Source organism: Cydia amplana, chromosome Z (assembly GCF_948474715.1).
Source record: "Cydia amplana chromosome Z, ilCydAmpl1.1, whole genome shotgun sequence".
Lineage (NCBI taxonomy): Eukaryota > Metazoa > Arthropoda > Insecta > Lepidoptera > Tortricidae > Cydia > Cydia amplana.
Genome location: NC_086096.1, coordinates 14,415,515 through 14,443,448, shown reverse-complemented (window position 1 = coordinate 14,443,448; position 27,934 = coordinate 14,415,515). Strand labels below are relative to the sequence as shown.

The 27,934-nt window shown below is 40.0% G+C and overlaps 1 protein-coding gene and 1 long non-coding RNA gene across 2 annotated transcripts; both read left to right on the top strand.

Annotated features, from left to right (window-relative positions):
* The first annotated feature begins 411 nt into the window (after positions 1 to 411).
* Positions 412 to 23,449, top strand: LOC134661613 (uncharacterized). Its single transcript, XM_063517754.1, has 17 exons — positions 412 to 611; positions 2,158 to 2,238; positions 2,995 to 3,112; positions 4,098 to 4,174; positions 6,328 to 6,458; positions 10,005 to 10,071; positions 10,888 to 10,978; positions 11,398 to 11,498; positions 13,466 to 13,597; positions 14,011 to 14,123; positions 15,270 to 15,449; positions 15,608 to 15,674; positions 15,767 to 15,810; positions 15,961 to 16,145; positions 18,956 to 19,082; positions 20,088 to 20,180; positions 23,330 to 23,449. The coding sequence occupies exons 1-17, from the start codon at positions 584 to 586 to the stop codon at positions 23,447 to 23,449; spliced, it is 1,755 nt and encodes a 584-aa protein (XP_063373824.1). The 5' UTR covers positions 412 to 583.
* On the top strand, positions 10,934 to 12,469 carry LOC134661260 (uncharacterized). The gene is made up of 3 exons (XR_010097939.1): positions 10,934 to 10,978; positions 11,398 to 11,498; positions 12,371 to 12,469. It is a non-coding gene; the product is annotated as an uncharacterized LOC134661260 (long non-coding RNA).
* Positions 23,450 to 27,934: the final 4,485 nt, after the last annotated feature.

Sequence of the window (27,934 nt, the reverse complement as noted above, 5' to 3'; positions counted from 1 at the left end):
ACATTTACTGTCAGTAAATAAGAACAAAAAAAACTATAGGTTTCTTTTGGGTGCTAGTCTTGGAGGATATAATCAAACGGAGACGCCATGTCTGTAATTTTCTGTACAAAACAGTCTGCCGATTTTTGCGGGGGAGGGGAACGTCAAATGTATGCGTAACGTAAAAATAGCCATGTCAGATAAACGTCAGTCCATTGTGTATGACCGTTGGCCGCCTATTTTCGACAGAGGGGAAAGCCTGTTAATGGCTACTCCGTTTAGTTGTATCCTCCAAGGTGCTAGTACTAGTGTAAGACAAAGATAGTACCTATGATTCTCTCTCTGTCTATTGTTTCAAATGAGACAGTCCTTTGACAAATATAGACACCATATAGATTTCATATAATATTGATTTTGATTTATCCATGATTTATCATTTGTTTTTTGACAGATGTGATTTGACAAAGACGTAATGATTTTATAATTCACATACTGGTTGTATCTCCCCTTTTATATTTATTAGATACTAATTATAGTTTATATCATTATATTTGATAGTTATACGACTTCCGCTGTCGTCTGATATGAAAATTTCAAGTTTATAATGGGCGACGGTTTAAAGCTGTCCAAAGGTTGGTATTGTGCTAATATATACCTACGTTAAATAAGTACTTCTCCGTGGTAAAATAGTACATATAGGTAGGTATTATTTCCGAGTGCCTACACATACATATTTAACAAATATTTTGATGATAAATGTAGGCACCTACCGGCAGCATGATTCACGCCATACTTATGCATGTGTTAAGAGTTAAGGGGTTATGGCTTCTGCCGCAGCAACATAGCTAAACATGTCAGCCTAAAAGATATTTAGGCGTTATAACTCCTTAAAGCTTAATTTGCCTCTCTCTCGTCGAATAATATAATATGTGTCGCTTAACTTCAAACTCGGGTAAATCCATTCGACCCTCACAACAAATATCTACCCTATTACCTTCGTTCCCGATGCAAACTTTCAACCCTGTTTTCACCAAGGGAATGAATTTTCAAAAGTGTGATATCAGTTAAGTCTATTTTAATATGTAGATACCAGTAGGTACTTGTTATTTCTATTACGTAACAAAAGGTGTACAATTTCATCGACTAAATCTATCAATTTTACATTTTTGCAAATGATACCTTTGCTAAATCGATACCGGCCTCTTAAAATAAAATTTGAACCGCATTCGCACAAACATTCAGAAACCCCTTTACAGTACATATGGGGCTAGTGCGTAAAATAGCACTTTTCGTGCGTATGTCGAAACTTTAAAGTGCCATATGTACTGTAAAACGTTGCTCGATACACGTGCGAATAAGTATAATTCGCAACTCATGTCGATTTAAAACACTCCCTTCGGTCGTGTTTTAATTTATCGCCACTCGTTTCGAATTTTCTCTTTTTTGCACTTGTATCGAAATAGTTATTTTCGTTACAAGTGCGAAAAAGAGGAAATTCGAAACGAGTGGCGATAAATTAAAACACGACCGAAGGGAGTGTTTTAAATCGACACGAGTTGCGAATTACCTATTCGCACGTGTATCGAACAACGTCTTACAGTACATATGGCACTTTAAAGTTTCGACATACGCACGAAAAGTGCTATTTTACGCACTAGTGCGGAAAAGTAGCCCCATATGTACTGTAAATAACAATTTTAACCCTTTTAGAGGTTTTTTAAACGCTGAAATAATTTTTCTTGTGTACCTACAAATATTCAAGTCACTCAACAAATAAAAATGTTTGATCTCCATACAAACTTTCTAACCGTTTTTCACCACCATATGGATGAATTTTCAAAAACGCTGAGAGATTATATATTCTTGTTTTTTAATAAAATATAGTTATTATAACAAAGTTTCAAATTCCTAGCTTACAATTAAACTTGAACTCCATACAAACTTTCGTCCCCTTTTTAACCCCCTTAGGAATTGAATTTCTCAAACTTGCTTCTTATTTTTGTACACTTGATTTTCGGGATTACCCAATTTCCGAAATTACCCGGAATACATCTTATCTTAACATAACTTACCTATCTAATTACTCGTCATAAATGTAGCGATGGTGCAGGACAGGACATTCTCTACCTGTACAACGAAGCTAGAGGTAAAAATAAAATGTGGAATGTAACATTTTAGATAAGCGCCATAGGAGCTCAAGTAGCCTCGGTGGGACCGTGGTAGAAAAAACACGTTCAGAGCGAAAGCTGAACTTGACAGGTGAATTTTAATTTCTGACCAGATATATGTGGTCTTTTTAAATAGCTAAGTAAAGCCTGACCAGGAATATATGATCACGCGCCATGTTGCGGAACTTCACTGGAACTATTTTTTTCATACCCTCACCCTATATAACTTATACTTATATATTATAAGTTATATATTATATATATATTATACTTATATGAGAATAACAGCGCCCTCTTGACAATGATCATATTATTATTATTCTATTACCTACTGGTCGGGCTTTAATTAGATAAGTAGTATCTACACGCGGCGCGCTATCTTCGAGGGTTACGGAGCCGAACCAACGGGAACGTGTGTGTCGTATGTGGCGCACCAGTGTACCTACACGTTATGCGGGCTTTGCTCAGATTACTCAAGAGCTTGCGCGCGAAGCGTGGTAATGTGGTGGATTTTTTTTTACCTATCTAGAAACAGGTCTTAAGTACTAGCGGGAATAACTTTCGTGGTATTTTTGTCATGGCAAACTTAAGCGAACTATACAGTGCCGGATTAAGCCAGCGCGGGGCCTGTACCGAATTCTATCATGGGCCCATAGCCCATAGATTGTTTTAATTTTGTCGGATGAAGTGAAACTTTGGTTTTTTACGGCCACAATGCGTAGGTGCGCGGGGCCCCTCAAACGCGCGGGGCCCGTGTGGCTTTTGGCACGTGGCTAATTATACCTAGTAGGTATACTTTCAAGAACGAACAACAAAACTTATTAAGAGCCATTCTTTGTTTTTTTAGGATCCATTGCTGAAGTAGACGATCAATTTGCTTTAGCAGAAGCACGATGCGAAAATTTACAAGAAAAAATCGATTTAGTAAAAGTGATCAAAAAGAAGAAAAAGCTTAAAAAGCTAAGGTAGGAATTTCAAATAGGTAGCAGGTACATACCTATAATTAATATAGCTGGTCAATCAAATCTTGTCAGTAAAAAAAAGCGCGAAATTCAAATTTTCTATGGGACGATATCCCTTCTCGCCTACATTTTTCAAATTTGCCGCCTTTTTCTACTGTCAAGATCGGGCTAACCAAGTATATTAAATACGATTTCTGAACGAAAATAATTACTTAACGAGCGAAATTAAAAAAGAGCCACTTCCTGCCCTAGGCTTGCAAGTTTGTATGAAATTTCATCTAGCCGCGCCCGAGTTGTGAATTGTGATTCTTCCCAACCTAATATGAAGCACATAATATTAACATTTCATTGCTTGTTTGAGAAGAAATTAATGAATATACCTATAAGTTTAGTTTTTTACCTCGCAAGTGTGTTGAAAAACGTCGTATGACACGCATGTGCATTGGTCATTACACACTTCGGCGTTCTTTATTATTGCGACAATATCGCCTTGTGTGCTGTAATACCAACGTAGCACACTTGTATCATAATGTAGGTATGTAGGTACCTACTAATCCTACTATTATTGCACACCTTACACAGTTCACAATACAGATTACTATTTATTTATTTGTATAAAGGAAAAGGTGATTTAGTAATATTTGTATGACCTATTAACCTCGAAAAGTGTAAGTTTTTAGGCGTTTTCTAAAATAAATGTTGAAACCCTGATTCCTTATAATCTGGCCATTCTTGGGCTCATTCTACTCAGAAGTAACAGCATTCTTCATCCTATCATTAAAAAAAGATGTCCAAAAATGTCCATTCTATTACGTCACGTTTTAGTATGATTTTTTTTACTTTATATGTGCGTGACGTAGTGTATTTTTTAGCGTCAGAATTGAATATGCTAGTGATTCCACCAGGATCTGAGAGAATCAGGTATTCAATAAGTATTTATTTTAGAAAACGCACCTTTATCTAAGTTTATAAAATGTTTTGTTTCTAGTATGACCCGCGTAAATGAAACGCCTGTGCCACCCGAAAATATGTCCTTCATTACTGTAAAAACGCAACCGAAAAAGCGTAAGTCATCGTATATACTACACAATATAACTTAAGTACACTCGCCATCAGATAATATATACAGTTATGCGCAATATAATAGCAGTGATGAAGATTGTCATAGACTTTTTGAATTTACCTACTTAATACCTAACAGTCAATAGTAAAATGAAAATTAAGGAAAAACTATATGGGATTATATGGGATCTTTTTTTTATAATTCTTACGCATTACTTGACATTGTTTCAAAATTAACTGTTAACCTTTACTTAAATAATATTGGAAGTAAAAAAAGATAGAACATTTTATTTTTTCTGGATGACATAGGTTTAGATGTAAAGCTTTGATTGAAAATAATAGGTAAATAAAATACTAAGTTACAATAATATTACACAATAGGGATGTTGACATGAATCGCGAATATATAACATGTTATGTTTTTACCATAGCAGGGAATATTAGAACGCGGAAAATCATATTTTGCAAGTGTAAATATGCGTAATAAATTTATTAAAAATAATCAAAAGTATTTAAAATAATGCCCAGTATCACGTGACTGCAAACGCCAATCGGAGCGCGTGACGTAATCACAGTGGAATCACCAAAGACAAGTTATAAAACCTGCCTAAGTGTCTACAGATTATCGTACCGAAACGCGATCTTGGTGCGGTGCGGCGCACGAATCGATAGTGTGTAAGGTGGTGCGTTAAGGACGCAGCTATAAGTTAGAGCGAGAAAGAAGGTCGCTGTCCGATGCGGTAGTGTGTTAAGGCTTTAAAAAAAATTGTCAGTTGCCATATAAAGAATTAAAAAAAATGACCGACAGCAGTTTGTTTAAAACGGCGTTACGTCATCAAGGTCACGTGACAGTTTGGAGCGGAGGAGTCGAGAAGCGAACCTGCGTCTTTATAGCTTTCGCGGCTAATGTCCTGACCACCCGGCCACGGCAGTACTGATCCCAAATTCTCTGATAAATGCTGTCTTTGAAAGGCTAGGCGCCTATAAAGGGATACATATATCTATTTCAGTTTAGTATAGCGGTTAAGAAGAAAATATCTGGGTGACCGAGCTTCGCTCGGAAAACATATAAAAACTCGAAAATGCGCGTTTTCCCAGAGATAAGACCTAGCTAGATCGATTTTTCGCCCCCAAAAACCCCCATATAGCAAATTTCATCGAAATCGTTAGAGCCGTTTCCGAGATCCCCGAAATATATATATATATATTTAAATAAATGAATAGACAAGAATTGCTCGTTTAAAGGTATTAGATTAACAAATTACGATTTTTAGGGTCACGTACCCAAAGGGTAGAAAACGGGACCCTATTACTAAGACTTCGCTGTCCGTCCGTCCGTCCGTCCGTCCGTCCGTCCGTCCGTCTGTCACCAGGCTGTATCTCATGAACCGCGATAGCTAGACAGTTGAAATTTTCACAAATGATGTATCTCTGTTGCCGCTATAACAACAAATATTAAAAATAAAATAAAATAAATATTTAAGGGGGCTCCCATACAACAAACACGATTTTTTTGCTCTATTTTTTGTTGATGGTGCGGAACCCTCCGTGCGCGAGTCCGACTCGCACTTGGCCGGTTTTTTACTTTGGCGCAGCCTGTATGTGTTAGTAGCTCCTGAGGTAATAAATAGTGTGAAACGTTTTTCCAACTTTTTGATTTAATTTTTAATTTTTTTCGTTTGTTCTTATTATAATAGTATTTTATGCAACCGTTGTATAAGAGAGGTCAAAAAAGGCGAGTGGCGTGAGTAACAATTTGAGGCGAAGCCGAAAATTGTTAATAAAGACGCCACGAGTATTTTTTGACTCAGTTAAACAACGTTGCATACAATACTTTTTCTACGACCTAACACTTACTTTGAAATAAAATTGTAAATCAACGTGCCCATCAACGTGCGCACTAGCGCCACTGCTAAATAATCGTGATTGTTTAAATTTAACGAAATATATTTAAAAAAGGGGGCCGCTACGTACTGCATCTTGTATTAAAGTACCTTTTCAATATATCAAACTAGTTTGTGTTGCTGGATTCGTCAATCTATGCGTTCAAAATGGCCGTTTTTGTTTTGAGTTTATAGATTGACTGACCTTTAAAGAAATCCTAATAAGCAAAATGATATGAAAATTTAATTTGATGTTGATATGGAATGATGTAGAGGCAGTCCAGTCGCGGCAGCGTCGGCTAGAGGCGCCCAGCCTCGACTCCGCGGCGGAGGAGCAGCGCCGCATGCTCGGCCAGGTCCGCGGCTACAACGAGGCCTACTACGAGCCGCAGCATCCTTACAAGGTTAATTAAGCCTAGTGTTTCCTACAGCACAGGCCTTATTATTACTAGTAGTACTAGAGTGCTAGTTACCGCACTAGGGCGGTAAATTACCACCATATTGTCAGGTGAGAAGCAAAAGTCACTAAGTACCACCACAAGTTCATAGCCATAGTGAACCATGCATATTAGTACGAAAAGAAGGTTGATTTTTGTTTAAATATTTTATAGTAATTAGTGACTTTTGCTTGTCACCTGACGATATGTACTGTAATACTATAATAGTATATTTATACGATACAAGTGCGAAAAGTAGGTAATTCGCAACGAGTGGCGATACCTTGAAACGGCGATAAATTGAAACGATACCGAAGGTACTTTTCGCACTTGTATCGTGATGTACTAATACGTTATTCTCTATGAGACATCTAGGAAACGTAGGGTAGACCGAGGCGAATCGGGTAATTTCGTGTTTGACGTTAAATAAATACAATTTTTAAAGGTGATACTATTTTTATTAATATTCAGTTGAACAAATTATTAATAATTAACAGAATCCAAGGTTCAGACATACAATAAAACTTAAATATGATTTATGAAAAATAAAATACTAAACCTCTAATAAAATCCGATTCGCCCCATTTTTAGGGGTAAATCGGATCAAAAAAACTCTGTCATAAAATCTAAATTAATAATATTTAACAACGTTAAACATATGATTAAGAATCACGAAGGGCAAATAATTGAGATCAACTATAATTGGTGTCGTTAATATTGCATTTGAGCATTAGTTTTATTGTTCCTTTCTAGTTAATTTTTTATCACACCACGAATATAAAGCGCAACATAAAATCACTCTTATATGCTACTATATGTTTTAATAATAAATCCAAAACATGCTAATGGCCTTTTAGCAACAAAAACGAATAACTTAAATGAAAATAAACATAAAATGTAAACTTTTGCATACTAAAACTTGAACATCACATATATCCGATTCCCCCCATATCAGAAAATTAGTTGTTTGTTACGGGATGATAATTGCAATAGACGATCGGCAAATAACTTCTCGGCGTCTTGGTTTAATGTTAGCTGTCCACCACGGCTTTTTGCTACGCTTTGAGACATTGTGACTCGCCTTTTCAAGCTCGTGAACGGAACGTTGTACAACTCAGCAGCTCGACGTAGGGATAGCTGTTTCGTTAGAACCTTATCAGCAGCTGTAGTCATATTTTCTGCCGATCATTCCCCCTGGTGGGTCTTTTTTTTATACGTACGCACCATCTTAAACATGCAAACATATAATAAGCTAAATAAAACCGTCCAAAAACCTTGTTTTACAATGTGATCCTAAACGCCCCCCATCAGATGATCCGAATAACCCCATATCATAGGTTTTAATTATTTTCGCTTAACGGAAATATACTTTTAAATACAATGAAAACAAAAACAAACCAGGAAACACTATGCATGATTAACAATAAGTAAAAATTACTAACCGTTAGCCTTTCGCGTTCACTTTTATGTATTTGCACATTTTTAGGGTTCCGTACCCAAAGGGTAAAAACGGGACCCTATTTCTAAGACTCCGTCCGTCCGCGTCCGTCCGTCCGTCCGTCCGTCCGTCCGTCCGTCCGTCCGTCCGTCCGTCCGTCCGTCTGTCACCAGGCTGTATCTCACGAACCGTGATAGCTAGACAGTTGAAATTTTCACAGATGATGTATTTCTGATGCCGCTATAACAACAAACACTAAAAACAGAATAATATAAAGATTTAAGTGGGGCTCCCATACAACAAACGTGATTTTTGACCGAAGTTAAGCAACGTCGGGCGGGGTCAGTACTTGGATGGGTGACCGTTTATTTGCTTGTTTAGCTCTATTTTTTGTTGATGGTGCGGAACCCTCCGTGTGCGAGTCCGACTCGCACTTGGCCGGTTTTTACATCGGAGTCAAAATCACAATACACCTGTACGAGGGACTCATTGGGAACCGTCACCGTGGCTGAAGCGTGAGCCTTATCCAATGGCAGTAACTGTGGCGGCTTGCGTTGGGAACAGAGCTAACCCGGGATGCTGATTGGCTGGCTGTAACTAACCGCGATTTTTCAAATTTGACAAAAATGCTTATTTTGATCCAATTTCCCCAGTGATCCGAATCGCCTCGGTCGACCCTAGTTACTATTTTTAATGGTGGAACAAAGTGAGAAAGAATAGTTTTATTTTGTTCTAGTGCATCACTGGCAATAAGTAAGCTAAGTAAGTTAGTATGTAGTTCTATAGAACAAAATGGGAATAAAAATGCTGTTTTCTACCATGACGTCAGTGTTCTATGGAATAAATGGGAATCACTCAATAATTTTATCTCTTAGTAGGGATGATTGGTATCTTAAGGCGAACCCTACACGTCAATAAATATTGTGATAATTATCATGATATTTACTTATTATGTATCTTGGGCCGGATCACAGCACACCCTACACCATCAATACGGATCGCGTCAATACTGAAGCGTTCTGAAGCTGCGTACTGACGCGATAAATATCAAACGCGACTAGGGTTGCCAGATCGAAAGGCGCTATTATCGGGAAAAAAAAACAATTTTTCGGGATTTTGGGCCTTAAGTCGGAAAAAAAAACCATTCAAATTAAATTATAATTGTATTAAAAACAACGATATTTTACATTATTGGCACTAACGTCAGCTGCTCTGCCCAATCTCGCCACGCGCGCCCGACGGGCTCGACGCGGGTCGGTGGCTCGCTCGACGACAGTTCGGAACTTGAAATTATTGTTTTATAACGTGAAGCTGTTTTTCGGGACAATTTTCACTTTGTCGGGAATCGGGAACACATACTAAAAATCGGGAGAATCCCGCCGAATCCCGACCATCTGGCAACCCTAAACGCGACACTACAGTCTACATGCAAGATAAATATCACGATCCAGGATCTAGGATCAGATCATAAGGATTTCCAGAAATTCAGCGAAATATTGTGATCCGTCAATACACTACATGTCAATAAATATCGTCATCCGACACTTTATATTGACGGATCACAATTTTTTGGCGGGCGACTCGACCCAAGGGTCAACCCAGCCCGCGGGCTCAGTCTACCACTACTTACCGCCTAAGAGTCAAATCAGCCCGCGGGCTCAGTCTACCACTATCTACCGCCTAAGGGTCAACTCAGCCCATGGGTTCAGTCTACCACTACCTACCTTCTAAGGGTCAACTCAGCCCGTGGGCTCAGTCTACCACTACCTACCTTCTAAGGGTCAACTCAACCTACCATAACGTACGGATAAAACGGTTGAGACTGGCAGTTATGCCAGGGTTGCAGACGTTGTTTCTAGTACCTACAGTGTATATAGTATAAAGTGCAAAAACATGTAAACACTTCTATGAAGGTATTGGCAACAGATATGTATATCGGACAAAGGTCTGTGTCAATATTTAATACCTTGACTGTATCTGGGTAACTTACATAAAAAATATTGGCATACCTACTTACTTAGCTATCTACCTATACTTATATTATGATGGTAAACTAATTGCGTTTTTTGATCTAGCAATCGCAAAATATGGAACCGAATCTTCAGCGGATGCGCGATCGTAGGGCGCGTGCCGATGGCGACAGTGAGTACCTTTATACCTATCAAAATTATAATGATGTATTTGAGCGATTCCTAATTTCTTTTTTACAAAACAAATTCTATCTTAGAAATACTAAGCTTATATTGGAGATTTCCTAATCAGAATAATTATCACTACCTATCCATCTAGCTAGAGCTTGGCAATAAACATATTTTAATCCTTTACCAGGCTAAGTGTAAGACCTGAGTGGACGCTCGAGTTGGGGCGTGCAGCGGGGCGGCGTGCATGTTAAACAAATGCAAGCGTATAGGAGCGGCCTTAATGCACGCTGCTGAAATTACTTGTGAGCCCGACGCCCCGCTGCACGCACCGTCGAACGCTCCGCTTCGAGCATCCACTCAGGCCTTACACTAAAGGATATATATTTCCCACATATGGCACTTCAAACATGTGTTGTATTTGAGATGAGAGACTGACATTCGACTGACATTTGAATGACATTTTTGAATTCGTCATGCTTATGACGTGCAGAAAGAGAAGAATCGTGGAATGTACTTATGGGGCTGAATACATTCCACGACTCTTCTCTTTCCGAACGGACTCTTTTAAGTAGAAAAAAAGAACACATTTTGTGTGGATCTAAAGTGCTAACGATTCCACTCACTTGCTAGATATTTTTAGTTAAGTCGTTAAGTCTATTGTCTAAGCAAGGCAAAGACGGATAAGCACCTGCCTGCCTGCAGTCTGTAAGGGTGACGGATGGTATCCAGATCTACCATAAGCGAATGGGAAAAACGATCATTCTAAATTTAAATAGGAAATCATTGATGTACATTTACCAGTTGTCTATTTTTGAAGGGGTGATGTGCGGGAAAAGCATTCAGATCGACGGTCCAGGCCCGGTCCGGGATGATGCTTCGGACTACGAAGAATTTCAGCAACGCGACTTGTATGTTGTATTTTTTTATCCTATAACTTCCACCTATTTCAAATATGGTTTACTTAACAACCGAGATGCCGAAATTAAGGATTATTCCCACTAGATACCACCAAATTGTTACCAATGGTAACTACTGGGATTTTTTTCCCACCTTTTACCACTGGTAACTAACTGGGATTTTTTTTAAAGTAGATAGTTACCACCAAACCGAGTTGGTGGTTACTGCTGGGTGGGTGGAAACTAGTGGGAATAACCCGAAATTAAATGCCGGTTAATTTGTATTGAAACAATACCGGTAGGTATAAGATCAATGAAATGAAAGGAATGCTTAATGTACTTATAAAAAAACTAGTTATTTTAGGGGCGCCAGCCTGTGAATAAATACCTACATACATTGCCTATATGTATTAAATCAAACTTTCTTGTAGTTTGGGATCGCCCAAAAAGACATCATCCAAAGTAATGTCCCCATTCCCGAAGCACATCGGACGTCGAAAGCACGTTCCGAGGGACGTTCCAGCCAAAACAGGTACATTTACCTATAATCTATTTACTTATTATTAGCAATTAAAAGCAGTAAGTGTTTATGGCTGTTTGGTGTTCAAAGTCTTTAAAAATGTTTATTATCATTTCATTTATTTGTTTCTGTAACAATAATACATTGTGTTAGAAACCTTACGAAAAAATACATGCTTATAATTTAACTAAAATAAATAAAAATATCTGGGTAACCGAGCTTCGCTCGGAAAACATATCATCATCATCTTCCTCGCGTTGTCCCGGCATTTTTGCCACGGCTCATGGGAGCCTGGGGTCCGCTTGTCAACTAATCCCAGTAATTGGCGTAGGCACTAGTTTTTACGAAAGCGACTGCCACCTGACCTTCCAACCCAGAGGGTAAACTAGGCCCGTATTGGGATTAGTCCGGTTTCCTCACGATGTTTACGCTCGGAAAACATATAAAAACTCGAAAATGCGCGTTTTCCCAGAGATAAGACCTAGCTAGATCGATTTTTCGCCCCCAAAAACCCCCATATAGTAAATTTAATCGAAATCGTTAGAGCCGTTTCCGAGATCCCCGAAATATATATATGTATATATATATATATAAATAAATAAATATATAAATAAACAAGAATTGCTCGTTTAAAGGTATTAGATTAGATATAAGATATACAACATGTCAGCAAATAAATATATTTTCAAAAAAAGGACCCTTGCCGTGTAGAGAAAACAGCCCCTTCTCTTTAATTCGATAAGAGAAGACTAGTGAAAATGGGCATTCTCACTTAACTGTTTTTACAAAACTGACGGTAAATGTCAAATGACGGGTCGACTTTACTGAAACACGAAGTTAAAATGAAATTTCCCGAATATACTTTTAGATAGTTTTTTTTTCAGTAAGAGAAAAGTGGAAGGAAGCAACGCGAGAGCATGCATGGCAAAAGTCTCCGGACCAGCGTGGCGTACCCGCATATAATAATTGTACGTGTTCAATAAGTATTGTTACCTACTCACATTTCATAATTATAGTACCAGCTAATGAGTAATGATAATCACACTGCAAAATCAATGGATCACTAGAATAACTGTACCTATACTGGATTTACTGCCCCAACCTGTGATAGGATTTTTAGAAGCAAGTTCGGCTTTGCCGCCTATATAGGTAAACCGGTCTAGCCAAGCTGACAATCGATATCGCTTCGACAACGAAACGCTTTGTGTCTCTCTATCACTCTTTCATATTAGTGCGACAGTGACAGTTGCGTTTCGATCGCTAAGGAGCGTTAGCGATTGGAACGTTGGCTACGCGGCTAGAACTCTCTCTCGTTTAGCAAGGGTCCCCGTTGCCGATCACGGCATGCATAGCTTGTATACAATAATGTTTTGTACGTTAACTTTTTTCCAAGGCGGTCATTTTTTATTATAATTAGATAGGTACTTAAAACAACATAAGAACTTTGTAGTAAACTAAAGAATAATGAAATAAATAATTAATAAATAATATTTCTAAGCTGATAGTAAAAACCGGCCAAGTGCGAGTCGGACTCGCGCACGGAGGGTTCCGCACCATCAACAAAAAATAAAGCAAAACAAGCAAAAAAACGGTCACCCATCCAAGTACTGACCCCGCCCGACGTTGCTTAACTTCGGTCAAAAATCACGTTTGTTGTATGGGAGCCCCACTTAAATCTTTATTTTATTCTGTTTTTAGTATTTGTTGTTATAGCGGCAACAGAAATACATCATCTGTGAATATTTCAACTGTCTAGCTATCACGGTTCGTGAGATACAGCCTGGTGACAGACGGACGGACGGACGGACGGACGGACGGACAGCGGAGTCTTAGTAATAGGGTCCCGTTTTTACCCTTTGGGTACGGAACCCTAAAAATGATGAGTCTTACTCAATCTTCAATTATGACTGTATCTTACACAGTCATAATTGAAGGTTTAGTGTTTATAATTGTACATTAGCTACATATTTTGGCGACAGTTACGACACAGCCAGGCGGAGACGAGCCCCGCGAGCGGCCGATAGTGGAGCTTTTCAGCAACAATATGAAGAATGCGGCGTTGAACGCGTCCACGCGGCAGCCCGTCGGCTTGGAGCGAAAGCTTAAAAAGGGTACCTCCCGCATTTTTTACGTTCTAAATACGTTTTGTACAGCTCACGCTGCAATTGTTTTTTCCCATCAGCGACTCTCAGTATGATTTCCAAGGTGGTCGTTCGACTGCATGGAGATCTACTAGTGTATGCTACTCATCTTTGGAGCGAGGCAATTGAGAGGCACGGTGAAGCCCTTGCGGTATCTCTGGATGTCTAGAAATCATCTATCTCCTGTAGCGCATTTAAATTTAAGTTAAAAACTGCCGTTTCTTATTTGATAGGGTTAGTCAATGTCAAGGGAACTTCTTTGCCATTTGTCAATGCCAGAAATTTGCGATTTGCTTTTTATTACAATAGAATATTTTCCTAATAACACCATTTGCGTAAGCTTTTAGTTTAGCATTAATAATTTCATGGTTATCTGCATGTAGACGTACGAGACGCTATTACGCGACATGGGAAGCGCAACATTCAAGACAAATTTAGCGACCAAAGGACAGGCCCTTTGGGCGACGTGTCAACACAACCGGTAAAGTTATTTAGGGTTACTTAACGATGTTTTTAGAATTAGGGATTTCGTTTTTTTTTTCATGGCGTAACAGCCGGTAAATGTCGGTGGCCGGTCGTAAGATTAGGCAGATCGCGAAATACCTAGGCATATCGTGAAACGTTAAAAAATCTTTTCTCAAAAATGGACGGCAAAGTCGACGTTGCCGGTTAAAAAATAGGTCGCGAAGTGCGTAGTTTATGGTCATTCAAAAAATTAAAAAGTTAAAAACATTGCAGTCTCGATTTCGGGACTGCAATGTCGCATACAAATTCCATTATTTAACGAGTTCCAAACTTTTTAAAACTTTAAATGGCCATATCAAATGAAGGCATAGGTCCCTTAAACAGCCAAACAGATGATCAGCACTTATTATTATAAAGCCTATAACAGACTATCGCACCGCACCGCGACCTTGGAGCGTCGCACCTATAAGTGAGAGCGAGAAACAGATATCTCTTTCTCGCTCTCACTTATGGGTGCGACGCTCCAAGGTCGCGGTGCGGTGCGATAGTCTGTTACAGGCTTAATGTTGGTACCGTGACTATTTAGGTGTCTCAAATAGGTTGGCGTATTTTCAGCAGAAAAATACACTTCTTTTTTTTTTTAAAGGCGGCAAGCAAATTTTTTTAATGGTTGTATTTTTTTCTGTGAAAATTAGAACGTTGTTTCTGTAAAATATTTCTATTTCTTGCACCATTTTTGAGAAAAGCACTATATATGACTCGGCTGGAAGGCTACTTGCTGGCTTCGGATTCAATTAAACGGACTCCCAAGGTCGTCCGTTTAAAACGAATCCTCAGCCTGCAAGTAGCTACTTCCGAACCTCGACAATAATGTACTATTGCCTTGTTCCTTGAGTCGACGACGGAGCCCCGGTGCGTGGGGTTGCTATTTCTGGACAGTTTGCAACCAGTTTGCATCTGAAGCAACCCATCGAACCTATCCTACCAATCGATTGGTTTAATTTGACTACCATCAAAACATTACACAGGAACATTTCGATCTACCTGATCTTACGATCAACCTCCGATAGATACAAATACACGTTGTTTAAATAGTAGGTAATAGTAAACTAGTTCACTTTAATATGTATTTATGTATCGAAGTAAACACAATTATGTGCACAAACGACGTTAGGAGGCGCGGCACTCGCACAAGCTGAAACATCGTTGTCGACGCTATGAGCTGCCGACCATGGCCTCTCAGATGAAGCAGGCGGGCACGCGCTACTACCAAGGCACCAGCGCTTACCCCAACATACCCTTTGTGGTCAGCAAGAGCACCGCCCCGTCGCACAACATCGGCGTCAACATACAGCAGGTAACAACAATAAACTAATTGCAGGTATCAACGGGCGGTGGAACTAAGTACATAGTAGTCATTCTTAGTTACGCAGAAGTTTCTTTTATACATAACGTTGGTCACTCGTTTAAGAATTTCGTACAGACGACTAATACGTTTGACAATACTGTTTACAGGTGCTAAACGGCCTCAAAGTGCAGCAACCGTTAACTGGCATTCCACCCACAATAGCACATCACATGGGTAATAATTGAATCTTTGCTATTTAAATCATTATCTATCTATGTAAATATATTAGTGTAGACTGGCGACTAATTTAACGTTACTTGTTACAGGCTTAGGACATGTTTCTACGTTTATGGCTAATAACAATATAGCGGTAAGCGTCTAACCAATTTTAATAAGATTTATATTTATTTTATTGATCTAATGTTTTTAATGCAGTCTCTGAGGTTATAAAGTTTTTACGATACCCAATTTATCAAATATTGTGTCTTTAAATGTTTTTCACTCTTTTTACTATACACAGCCGGCCTTGTCAGAGCATCGCGAGATCAACACGATCAAGCTAGGACGGCGGCTGGTGCGGCTCCCGTCGCATAAGTACATGTCGTACAACCGCGCGCTCAACCTGTACCGCGAGGGCGACGGCATGGTGCCGCGCTTCCTGCGGGCCATCAGTCGCCCGCACTACTTCTACACCTCCATGTACAAGTGAGTTCGCTGGGCACTACTGTAGCACACCTCGCACTACAGCGCGCTCAACCTGTACCGCGAGGGTGACGGCATGGTGCCGCGCTTCCTGCGGGCCATCAGTCGCCCGCACTACTTCTACACCTCCATGTACAAGTGAGTTCGCTGGGCACTACTGTAGCACACCTCGCACTACAGCGCGCTCAACCTGTACCGCGAGGGTGACGGCATGGTGCCGCGCTTCCTGCGAGCCATCAGTCGCCCCCACTACTTCTACACCTCCATATACAAGTGAGTTCGCTGGGCACTACTGTAGCGCACCTCGCACTACAGCGCGCTCAACCTGGCGGCCTAGCCAAGGTAACGATCGCTAGCGCTTCGCCATCGAATGGCTTTGTGTCTCTCTATCACTCTTCCATATTAGTGCGACAGTGTCCGTTGCGTTTCGATCGCTACGTAGCGTTAGCGTTAGGCACGTTGGCTACGCGGCCTGTACCGCGAGGGTGACGGCATGGTGCCGCGCTTCCTGCGAGCTATCAGTCGCCCCCACTACTTCTACACCTCCATGTACAAGTGAGTTCGCTGGGCACTACTGTAGCGCACCTCGCACTACAGCGCGCTCAACCTGGCGGCCTAGCCAAGGTAACGATCGCTAGCGCTTCGCCATCGAATGGCTTTGTGTCTCTCTATCACTCTTCCATATTAGTGCGACAGTGTCCGTTGCGTTTCGATCGCTACGTAGCGTTAGCGTTAGGCACGTTGGCTACGCGGCCTGTACCGCGAGGGTGACGGCATGGTGCCGCGCTTCCTGCGAGCTATCAGTCGCCCCCACTACTTCTACACCTCCATGTACAAGTGAGTTCGCTGGGCACTACTGTAGCGCACCTCGCACTACAGCGCGCTCAACCTGGCGGCCTAGCCAAGGTAACGATCGCTAGCGCTTCGCCATCGAATGGCTTTGTGTCTCTCTATCACTCTTCCATATTAGTGCGACAGTGTCCGTTGCGTTTCGATCGCTACGTAGCGTTAGCGTTAGGCACGTTGGCTACGCGGCCTGTACCGCGAGGGTGACGGCATGGTGCCGCGCTTCCTGCGAGCTATCAGTCGCCCCCACTACTTCTACACCTCCATGTACAAGTGAGTTCGCTGGGCACTACTGTAGCGCACCTCGCACTACAGCGCGCTCAACCTGGCGGCCTAGCCAAGGTAACGATCGCTAGCGCTTCGCCATCGAATGGCTTTGTGTCTCTCTATCACTCTTCCATATTAGTGCGACAGTGTCCGTTGCGTTTCGATCGCTACGTAGCGTTAGCGTTAGGCACGTTGGCTACGCGGCCTGTACCGCGAGGGTGACGGCATGGTGCCGCGCTTCCTGCGAGCTATCAGTCGCCCCCACTACTTCTACACCTCCATGTACAAGTGAGTTCGCTGGGCACTACTGTAGCGCACCTCGCACTACAGCGCGCTCAACCTGGCGGCCTAGCCAAGGTAACGATCGCTAGCGCTTCGCCATCGAATGGCTTTGTGTCTCTCTATCACTCTTCCATATTAGTGCGACAGTGTCCGTTGCGTTTCGATCGCTACGTAGCGTTAGCGTTAGGCACGTTGGCTACGCGGCCTGTACCGCGAGGGTGACGGCATGGTGCCGCGCTTCCTGCGAGCTATCAGTCGCCCCCACTACTTCTACACCTCCATGTACAAGTGAGTTCGCTGGGCACTACTGTAGCGCACCTCGCACTACAGCGCGCTCAACCTGGCGGCCTAGCCAAGGTAACGATCGCTAGCGCTTCGCCATCGAATGGCTTTGTGTCTCTCTATCACTCTTCCATATTAGTGCGACAGTGTCCGTTGCGTTTCGATCGCTACGTAGCGTTAGCGTTAGGCACGTTGGCTACGCGGCCTGTACCGCGAGGGTGACGGCATGGTGCCGCGCTTCCTGCGAGCTATCAGTCGCCCCCACTACTTCTACACCTCCATGTACAAGTGAGTTCGCTGGGCACTACTGTAGCGCACCTCGCACTACAGCGCGCTCAACCTGGCGGCCTAGCCAAGGTAACGATCGCTAGCGCTTCGCCATCGAATGGCTTTGTGTCTCTCTATCACTCTTCCATATTAGTGCGACAGTGTCCGTTGCGTTTCGATCGCTACGTAGCGTTAGCGTTAGGCACGTTGGCTACGCGGCCTGTACCGCGAGGGTGACGGCATGGTGCCGCGCTTCCTGCGAGCTATCAGTCGCCCCCACTACTTCTACACCTCCATGTACAAGTGAGTTCGCTGGGCACTACTGTAGCACACCTCGCACCACCACACGTACTAGCTAGTACTTAGTGCCACGTTTCCTTCATCCTGCACAAGCTCGGTATTACAGTCGCCATCACTCCATCAGATATATCGGGGTGGCGAGGTGCTCAAAAATATCTGAACACGCACTCAAACGCCTTGACAATACAAGACGTGATCAGATATTTGTGTGGCGTGGCGTGTTGATAGCGACTGACGTACTAAGCTGCAAGCAGTGCAAGCATTAATCATGGCCGGGTGCCAGTGTTTTTGAGCGCATTAAGTAAAGGCTATAAGCTAAATAGGAACGACTGTATCTCTTGAGATGTATCGTATGAATGTATTGTACCCGTCTGGTGGTAAGGTTACAGCAGAAAAATCAGCTTTTAATTCTCTTAACTTTGCGACGTCTACATGAAAGACGTGAACGAGTTAACCATACCGACTATAAAATGTGTATGACCCTATATTATCAAATACATATCAGAACACTGCGACAAATTAAATGCAAACAGTTTGTAACAATGGATGTTTACTCTCGGCTTCTTAAGCAGCTTGGCTACGACTCGGGACTTGGACGCCGCGACGTCGAAGGGCAACAACGCCACCGCACAGGAGGCCAAGCAGAGCCTGGCCGAGTACGCCAGCCTTTACCGCGAGTACGAGCAGCTGGACAAGGTGAGCCCTTTGAGACCTACCGCGAACCACTTCCTTCATTCTTCTATAGCTATTATACGCCTCTATATCGCTGGAATAAACACGAGTGATAGAGAGGTAGAAGGCCCTCTTAAGGGGCCCACTGATTACCAGTCCGCCGGACGGTATCGGCCTGTCAGTTGTTCGGAGGTGTCAACTTTTTGTTCTAACTGACAGGCCGATATCGTCCGGCGGACTGGTAATCAGTGGGCCCCTTTAACTCCGCTTCATATCCCAGTCACTTAACCTTTTGTATGCTCCTGTCAAAAAATTGTTATTTATATATCAATCATAATAAAACATGTTTAAGTTGAATAGATATGGGAGCAGATCTGCTCCTAAGCATACCAAAGGTTAAATGACTTAAATCACCCGTTTGAGTACCTAATCGACGCTAAAGTCTATTTTTTTATTCCGTAGACTGAAATGACAGTTAATAGTATGAACATGAAATGTCATTTCATACTATTAACTGTCATTTCAGTCTACCGAATAAAAAAATAGACTTTATATATACCGGCTTTTGTTTTACATGTTTGTTAGCGATGCGCGTTTGCCGTTTAGTTAGGAGCGTAGGTGCATTGGAGGGCACGCTATTTAAAAATGGTATACTCGATTATTGCAACAGGGTAAAAAGTGGAAAACTTCCACATTTATGCTAACAGGGTCGGATAGAATAACTTGGTAGTTTAGTTGATCTGTGGCATAGCGTAAGATTTCTTAAGAATAAAATAGGAGACCAATTAGTACAAATTTGTATAATAATACTAGGTATACTAGGTTATAGTACTCGTACCATAGAAGTACACCCGACTGCAGGATCCCATTACGGTGTCGGCGGCAGATCGTAAAATATATACGCAATTATGCAGCCCGCTGTACATTAATTACATCTTAGGTATTCTACTTACGAAGTAGGTATGATCATTCACGACGAGTGAATAGTAAAGTAGATTGGCGGTGCTATATAATTTTGAAACTTTTAAGATGCTCCGCGAAGGCAACTATGAGCCAGAGTGGGAACGCCGGCGAGACGATATTTGGAAGGAACTGGCAATCCGAGAGGACCGTGTCCGCATGGTAACATACTTGGCTCATTCTCATTATTATTAGTATTCAAACTATTTCATGCTGGCCACTGCTGTGTGCTGTGTGTACCTACATCGTGGCTCACGAGGGACCTGAAAGATTTTTGCAGTATCCTATCCTCATCATATTTTAAAGACTAAAATGTAAAAGTATGAACTTTTATGAAATTCGCCTAGTTTCAGAGTTAATACCAAGTTAAAAAACAAGTGCGAGTCGGACTCGCCCACCGAGGTTTCCGTACTTTTTAGTATTTGTTGTTATAGAGGCAACAGAAAAACGACATCTGTGAAAATTTCAACTGTCTAGCTATCACGGTTCATGAGATACAGCCTGATGACAGACAGACGGACAGTGGAGTCTTAGTTATTTATGGCGATAATGCCACTATGAGGCCTTGTTGACAGGTATCTACGAAACCCTACACTGAGCATTGCCCAGAGCGTGTCGGGCCATGCTCAGTGTCGGATTTCGTACTTACCATTCTGTCAGAATGCCCTATTATTATCATGTACATTATAAGCATATTATTATAAAAGGGTCAGTTGCACCAACCACATTTAACAGAGGGATCAAGTGATCAACGTCATGCAGCAGAAATCTATGAAACTTCCCATACAATAAAATTTAGCGATCGCTTAAATAACGGTGACAAACGGTTTGGTGTAATCGACCTTAAGGGAGTACCTTCGCCTTTTTATCGTCGTAGTCTACAGTAGAAAAACACGGCAAATTTAAAAAATGTAGACGCAAAGGGTTATCGTCCCATAGAAAATTTTAATTTCGTGCCTTTTTCTACTGACTACGTTGTTGTAAGACTATAAGAAGAGAAGATTTTTTTCAATAATTCAAAAACCTCAGGACTGATCATCTTCTGCGGGGGGCACATATTTATTTTTTAGGGAGCGATTATTTCCGAAAATATTAGTTATTAAAATATTTTTAAAGACCCTTATTCGTTTTGAAAGACCTATCCAACCATACCCCACACTATTGGGTCAAAACAAAAAAAAATTGTATAAAAGGTACCCTAAAAAATATTGATGTGGAGTAGTCCGGTGGCCGGCTGCATGAAACAAACCTGATAAAAAAATAGAATATACCTACCCTGTGGCGGTACCTGACGTTTAGTAGCTTCCAACGGACTTGGTCGGCCTAGGCTTAACCTGGCAGATTTTGTACAAATGGCAAAAAAGTTGGACAAAAATTCATCAAAAAAAACCTCATCGAAAAATAGAATGAAACTTGTATAGTAGGATACCTGACTTTGAGGACAGTAAAAAAAAAGTGGTCGGCCTCACCTTAGCCTGGCAGTTTTTGCAGTCCGACCAAATTTGTGGTACCACGTGAGAGCTACAATTTACCTCATCGAAAAATAGAATGAAACAAACGGATTATAATAGCTAAAATAAACCTGTTGACGTATGTCCTGGTCGGCCTCACCTTAGCCTGGCAGTTTTTGCAGTCCGACCAAATTTGTAATACCCGTACGTGACAGTTACAATTTACCTCATCGAAAAATAGAATGAAACAAACGGATTATAATAGCTAAAATAAACCTGTTGACGTATCTCTTGATTGGCCTCCCCTTAACCTGGCAGTTTTTGCAGTTCGACCACATTCATAAAAAAATCATAGAATAAATCTTATCGAAAAATCGTATGAAACTTGTATGGTCCTTGTACTGTCCTCAAAGTCAGGTATCCTACCATACAAGTTTCATTGTATTTTTCGATGAGGTTTTTTTTGATGAATTTTTGTCCAACTGTTTTGCCATTTGTACAAAATCTGCCAGGTTAAGCCTAGGCCGACCAAGTCCGTTGGAAGCTACTAAATGTCAGGTACCTCCACAGGGTAGGTATAGCTGGTCAACCAAATCTTGTCTATAAAAAAGGCGCGAAATTCAAATTTTCTATGGGACGATATCCCTTCGCACCTACATTTTTCAAATTTGCCGCCTTTTTCTACTGTCAAGATCTGGTTGACCAAGTATATATTCTATTTTTTTATCAGGTTTGTTTCATGCAGCCGGCCGCCGGACTATAGTTTTAATTACTGCATCCATGCCAAATTGCAGCTTTCTAGCACTTACGATCACGGAGCAAAGCAGCGGACGGACAGAAGGTCATTGCGAAACTATAAGGGTTTCTAAAGTCTATTTTTTTATTCGGTAGACTGAAATGACAGTTAATAGTATGAAATGACATTTCATGTTCATACTATTAACTGTCATTTCAGTCTACGGAATAAAAAAATAGACTTTAGGTGACTATACGAAACCCTAAAAAGCACTGAGCAAAAATTAGGTATTACGAATAAAAAAATAAAAATTACATTTATAAATAATTTTAGGTGATAGTTTTACAAACTTTTTCATTTTATACCCAAATACTTACATTCAAAAAATCAAAAATAAAATAATATTTTTGACGAAATTGACCTGAACCCTGAACTCATATTTTTACATTGTTTCCTTCTTGAACTGTGGTTATAATCTTTCGAGTTCCTTGTGAGCACGTTGAATAAAGTAGTTAAACGTTAACGTTTTTTTTTGTATGTACCTACCATCGCGCTCCGCGATTGTTACGCCATTTATAGTCCTAGCTAAATTGGTTATTCAATACTTATGCTATGATATGTCCAATTTAGCTAGGACCCTGAATGGCGTAACAATCAAGGAGCGTGACTGTACATGAGCAAACAACTATTACACTTGGATTTTATTTACTGTATAGTGAGCGGCTAAGTTGGAGGGATACTGACAATGGGTACTTTTAAAGTACTTAAAATATGCCTCGTGCAGAGCGCTGAGCGCGAGCACATTACAAATTTCCTCTATACCTATAAATATTATATTAACAATATTAAGGCCCACTGATTATCAGTCTGCCGGACGATATCGGCCTATCAGTTGTTCAGAACTGTCAACTTTTTGTTCTAACTGACAGGCCTATATCGTCCGGCGGACTGATAATCAGTGGGCCCCTTTATACATGCTACGGGCCGTAGGCCGTAGCCTACGCAGTAGCATTTCGTAGCGTTACTGGTATGTAGCGAAAATATTTGGTAGAGGTCGCACACACTACAGTGTGTCGGGGTTAATAATGAATGGGAATAAAGTTAAAAGGCAAATCGTTCGGCAGATGGTGCAAAATTATAACGGATCGGACGCGGAGCCTGCGCCCTTGCGCGCGTCTGCGTCCACCGCCGAGGACGCGAACCGCAGACATTCCAGTTACAAGTTAGGACAACTGCAACATTGATTACACAAAATAAAAATAAACATATGCCAAATTTACTCCCACCTGTCGGGATAAGTATATTTTTTTAAGGCGAATGGTCTTATTTTTTTATTTACTATTACGCAAGTTTTATTAGTTGATATGCATTAGCATAATCTCATTTAGTGCGAATTAGAACAATTATATTTGTCGAGGAATTTCAGTTTTAATTTTAAATTATTTAGTGGCCATTTTTAAAAGTATACACTGCTTACCTCAAAAATATTCGGTTAATAATTAAAAATCATTGTTTCAAGGAGTAACCGCTATGAAACCTAGCTACGGAAAGTATTGATCCTGTAGCACAGATATAGCGTTCCTAGCTAAATATTGCAACATACAGACTTAAGTGAAAGATGAAAATATGACATAATTTAATTCCTACAATGCGTCTTCTTATTATGTTCCCAAGATTTGAAATACCTAATTTATCATTGCATTTTGTCAATTATACCTACTTAAGTATATGCCTTTATTTAAGATATATTTTATCCAGAACGTACGAGATCACCTTTTAACCAATGTGACATTACTCGCGACACTCAAGTATTCAATTGTGACGAATCATATTTTTATGAATTACCCTATACAATTTATTATACGTCTGAATATATGTATGTAATCTTGGTAACATAATAGGAAACCTTAAGTACGTTGAGCTATGTAGGCTACTAAGAATGTTTTAAGCATTATTGTACTTAATTCTCATACTTAATTGTGGTTTTTGTAGCCACATGAAAAATTATTAGTAACTATTTATAATAAGATAAAAAAATGCAAAGTATCCCAAGATATTTAGCCATTGAAATAAAAATAAATAAATTGGTATCGATCTTCCTATTTTATTCATACCAGTACTTAATTGAATACTTTAAAACCAAATTACTAAAATGGATTTGTTTTTACGAATAAAAATATGTTGATAAAATAATGAAGGAAGCCCAAAAGTATCATCTAGTGGAATGGGTAACTTGATCAGCGTATCTACAGTGAGCGTCAGAATGGCGGATGGCCGTCACAGAATTTCAACGAAATATTAAAATTAAAACGAAATATAAATCTTTCTTCGTAAAAATCTCCTATCTCACACTAAACACAACTCAAAGTTGAAAGAGTAACTTTATGCATCGCATACATACATAGATACCACATTTTTCTTTTGATTGGAAGAACAAGATACAAGTGTTTTTCAAAGTAGTGCTAATATTGTACCTTCAGTGTACCTTTAATAGAAACCATCATTCTCTCCCTAAAACGAGCTATTTAAAAAAAAAGGTCTAACTGCCATTCAGACATGAGGATACCTATGAAATCTTGCATTATACCGCACTATAAGTGTGTAGTTATATTGTACCTTCAGTATACGTCTGTACAACTGAATTACAATTACAAAGATTTACAATCTTTAATTATCCCTAGAATGAGCTACGCTCAAAATAAGGTCAACAAATATTCCATACTCAAACTCGGCTTTTTTTTTTCATTTAAATGACAGTTTAAATGAAAACAGAGTGCATCACTAGCGCCTTTCGTAAACCATACAGTAACTTATACATACTGTGCCTTAAACTGTTTTTTGACAGAAAATATAATATGACATCGATACATCAAGGCGGTTGGTTTACAAAGGGCCTACCGGGGAACGCAAAATCGAACCTCAGCTATCTGCCTCTTTATCACTCGAATATGCAAGAGTGACAGAGAGGTTAGTTAACAAAATTCGACTCTCGCGTTTGCGGTAGATTCTTAGATTATGACTGATTGTGGGAGTGGCGCCCCCTACACGGAGTTTCACGTAATTAACAATTAGCGAAACCTACTCGTATACACAGGTGCGACTACTACTACTACCTACGTATTTGATAGGAACCAATATGTAGTTAGTTTTCGAAAAGCTAATAGGACTTCCACAGATGATTCTAAAAGGAATACTCACATGGTTTAACAGTATTCACATTTACTAAATCAACTATAATGTATTTAATAATAAAATCATAGTTAAAATTCTTACATCTGATTTTTTTACTCTTTTCCAGAAAGTAGGGTGCAGAGTTAAATATAACAATTAATCAGGGTTAGGTAATATATCAGACGAGAGATAAATCAACCTTAACTCAATTCCATAAATTAGTTAAATCTATAAGTATGTTTAGTTAGTTGCATTACGATACCTAGATGTGTATTACTAGTTATTTACATTCGAAACATTAACAATAATTACTAATAATTAGATAAAACATCTTCAAGAGTCTTAATTTAATTACTCTGGTTACATATTCGTATTTATCAAACAAGGTTAACTATTAACAATAAGAAGTGCAAATAAAAACGGTAACTATTAATTTATTGCTTAATTAAAAGTAACAAGTCAAGTTGTCTGTAGATAAAGTAAACAACTCTATGATTTCCTCTTTACGTTTCGGCATAACCACATTTCTAAATAAAATACACATGATGATAAAATAGATTAACCTTTTGGACGCCAATGACCGATATACACGCACCGTAGGTTCAACGCCAAAGACCGATTAATCGGTCTCAGACCACAGAGCAACATAAACCTACGTGCACATGCATAAAGTTCAATTTCAGTTTTGACACTTCAGTGACGTGGCGTCAGCGTGACAGCTTTTGTGTTTGACACGGCGTCGAAAAGGTTAAGTATGGGAATAAACTTAGGTAATATAAGATAATAAGATTAATAAGTTAAAAGTCTAAACTATTAGTTACTCAGCAGGCAGAAGAATCAAAACAAAGTGGCCGCTATAACCCAATGAACGATGAACTAAGTAGATATTTGTGAGGTTATCTATGATGGCTCCTCTACACGATGGGCCAGCGCCGGCCACTCCAAGGGACGCATTTATGCGTTAGAGGGAGCAAGTGATATTGCTATCTCATTCTGCCGTATGGCTGCGTCCCTTGGAGTGGCCGGAGCTGGCCCATCGTGTAGAGGAGCCATGAGAAGGGATCTTATTGTCAATGGCGCTTACGTCATTATTAACGATGCTCCGATTTAAATACAATGCCGCGCGACACTGTTTTGACACTTATATATGTATTATGTAGTAAACAAGTAGGTATACTTATCCCTTAACCTTTTCAACGCCGTGTCAAACACAAAAGCTGTCTCTCAGACGCCACGTCATCGAAGTGTCAAAACTGAAATTGAACTTTATGCATATGCACCTAGGTCTATGTTGCTCTGTGGTCTATGACCGATTAATACGTCTTTGGCGTTGGACCTGCGGTGCGTATATATCGGTCATTGGCGTTCAAAAGGTTAAGAGCTTGACGAGTGTGTTATAAAGTGAACAACAGTGTTGTTGTAATTGCAATCGCAAATAAAAGAGATTAGGGAGGTTTTTATGGATAAATCGTCTTACTTACCTAGTAGTATTTATCGTGAATTAATATGTATGAGTATTTGCTGAATTTTTGCATCAGTATGTACTCTTTTACTTAGGTACCTATGACTTACCATTACCACACTGAGAGACCACTTACGCATTCCTTAGCACCTCAATATTTTTTAATTTATTTGGTAGACCCAAACCATCGAAAGATGCCTATTTATATTGCCTTTGTAACAGCTTGGGTTTTGTAACACTCCGTTAGATCTTATATAGCTCAGTAGTTGTACACATTGTATCTTTAGGCTAGGTTCACACGCCGTTAATTTTTCCCGTGTACCGTACCTATACAATACGGGATTTTGCTGTCACTACGATATTCGGTAAAATCCCGTAAACCGTATACGAGAAACATTTACGCCGTGTGAACCTAGCCTTAAAAAACCGAACCTAATTAGCTATTCACCCCACCTCGCTCTCCATGGCCTAAATAATTATCATAAGATTTACAGATTAAAAAAAAACAATGTTTTTACTTACACCCAAGGTGGGCTACTTTACACAACGTTGGTAAAGTTAGGCAAGGCTGAACCAGAACGACATTGTTAAAAGAAGCTTCAGTATCTAGATATGTATCTAGAAACAATCAGTAGCTTCATATAAACCTACTCGTACACATACCTACTTATTATGAAGTGGTGCACAATAGAATTACACCAAGAAAAGTCTGCAACGATTTTGATAGGCTATCAATGATAGCACACGTAGTGCAAGTAGGTAGGTACCTATTATTTTAAACGTCAAACTTCTATGAAATGATGACGTATAAATAACACTTGCATGCTATCAAAATCGTTGCAGACTTTTCTTGGTCTAAATTATGGTTATGTTGGCCACACGCATGCTATAGTCTACTGGTAAGTACACTTATGGCCAGCACAACACACAACACAATATAACACATGAAATTTTATTAATATAGATGGTCAAACAGATCTTGTCAGTAGAAAAAGGCGGCAAATTTGAAAATTGTAGGCGCGAATTGTTCCATAGAAAATTTGAATTTCGCGCCTTTTTTTACTCACAAGATTTAGTAAGATCTGATAAATGGCGA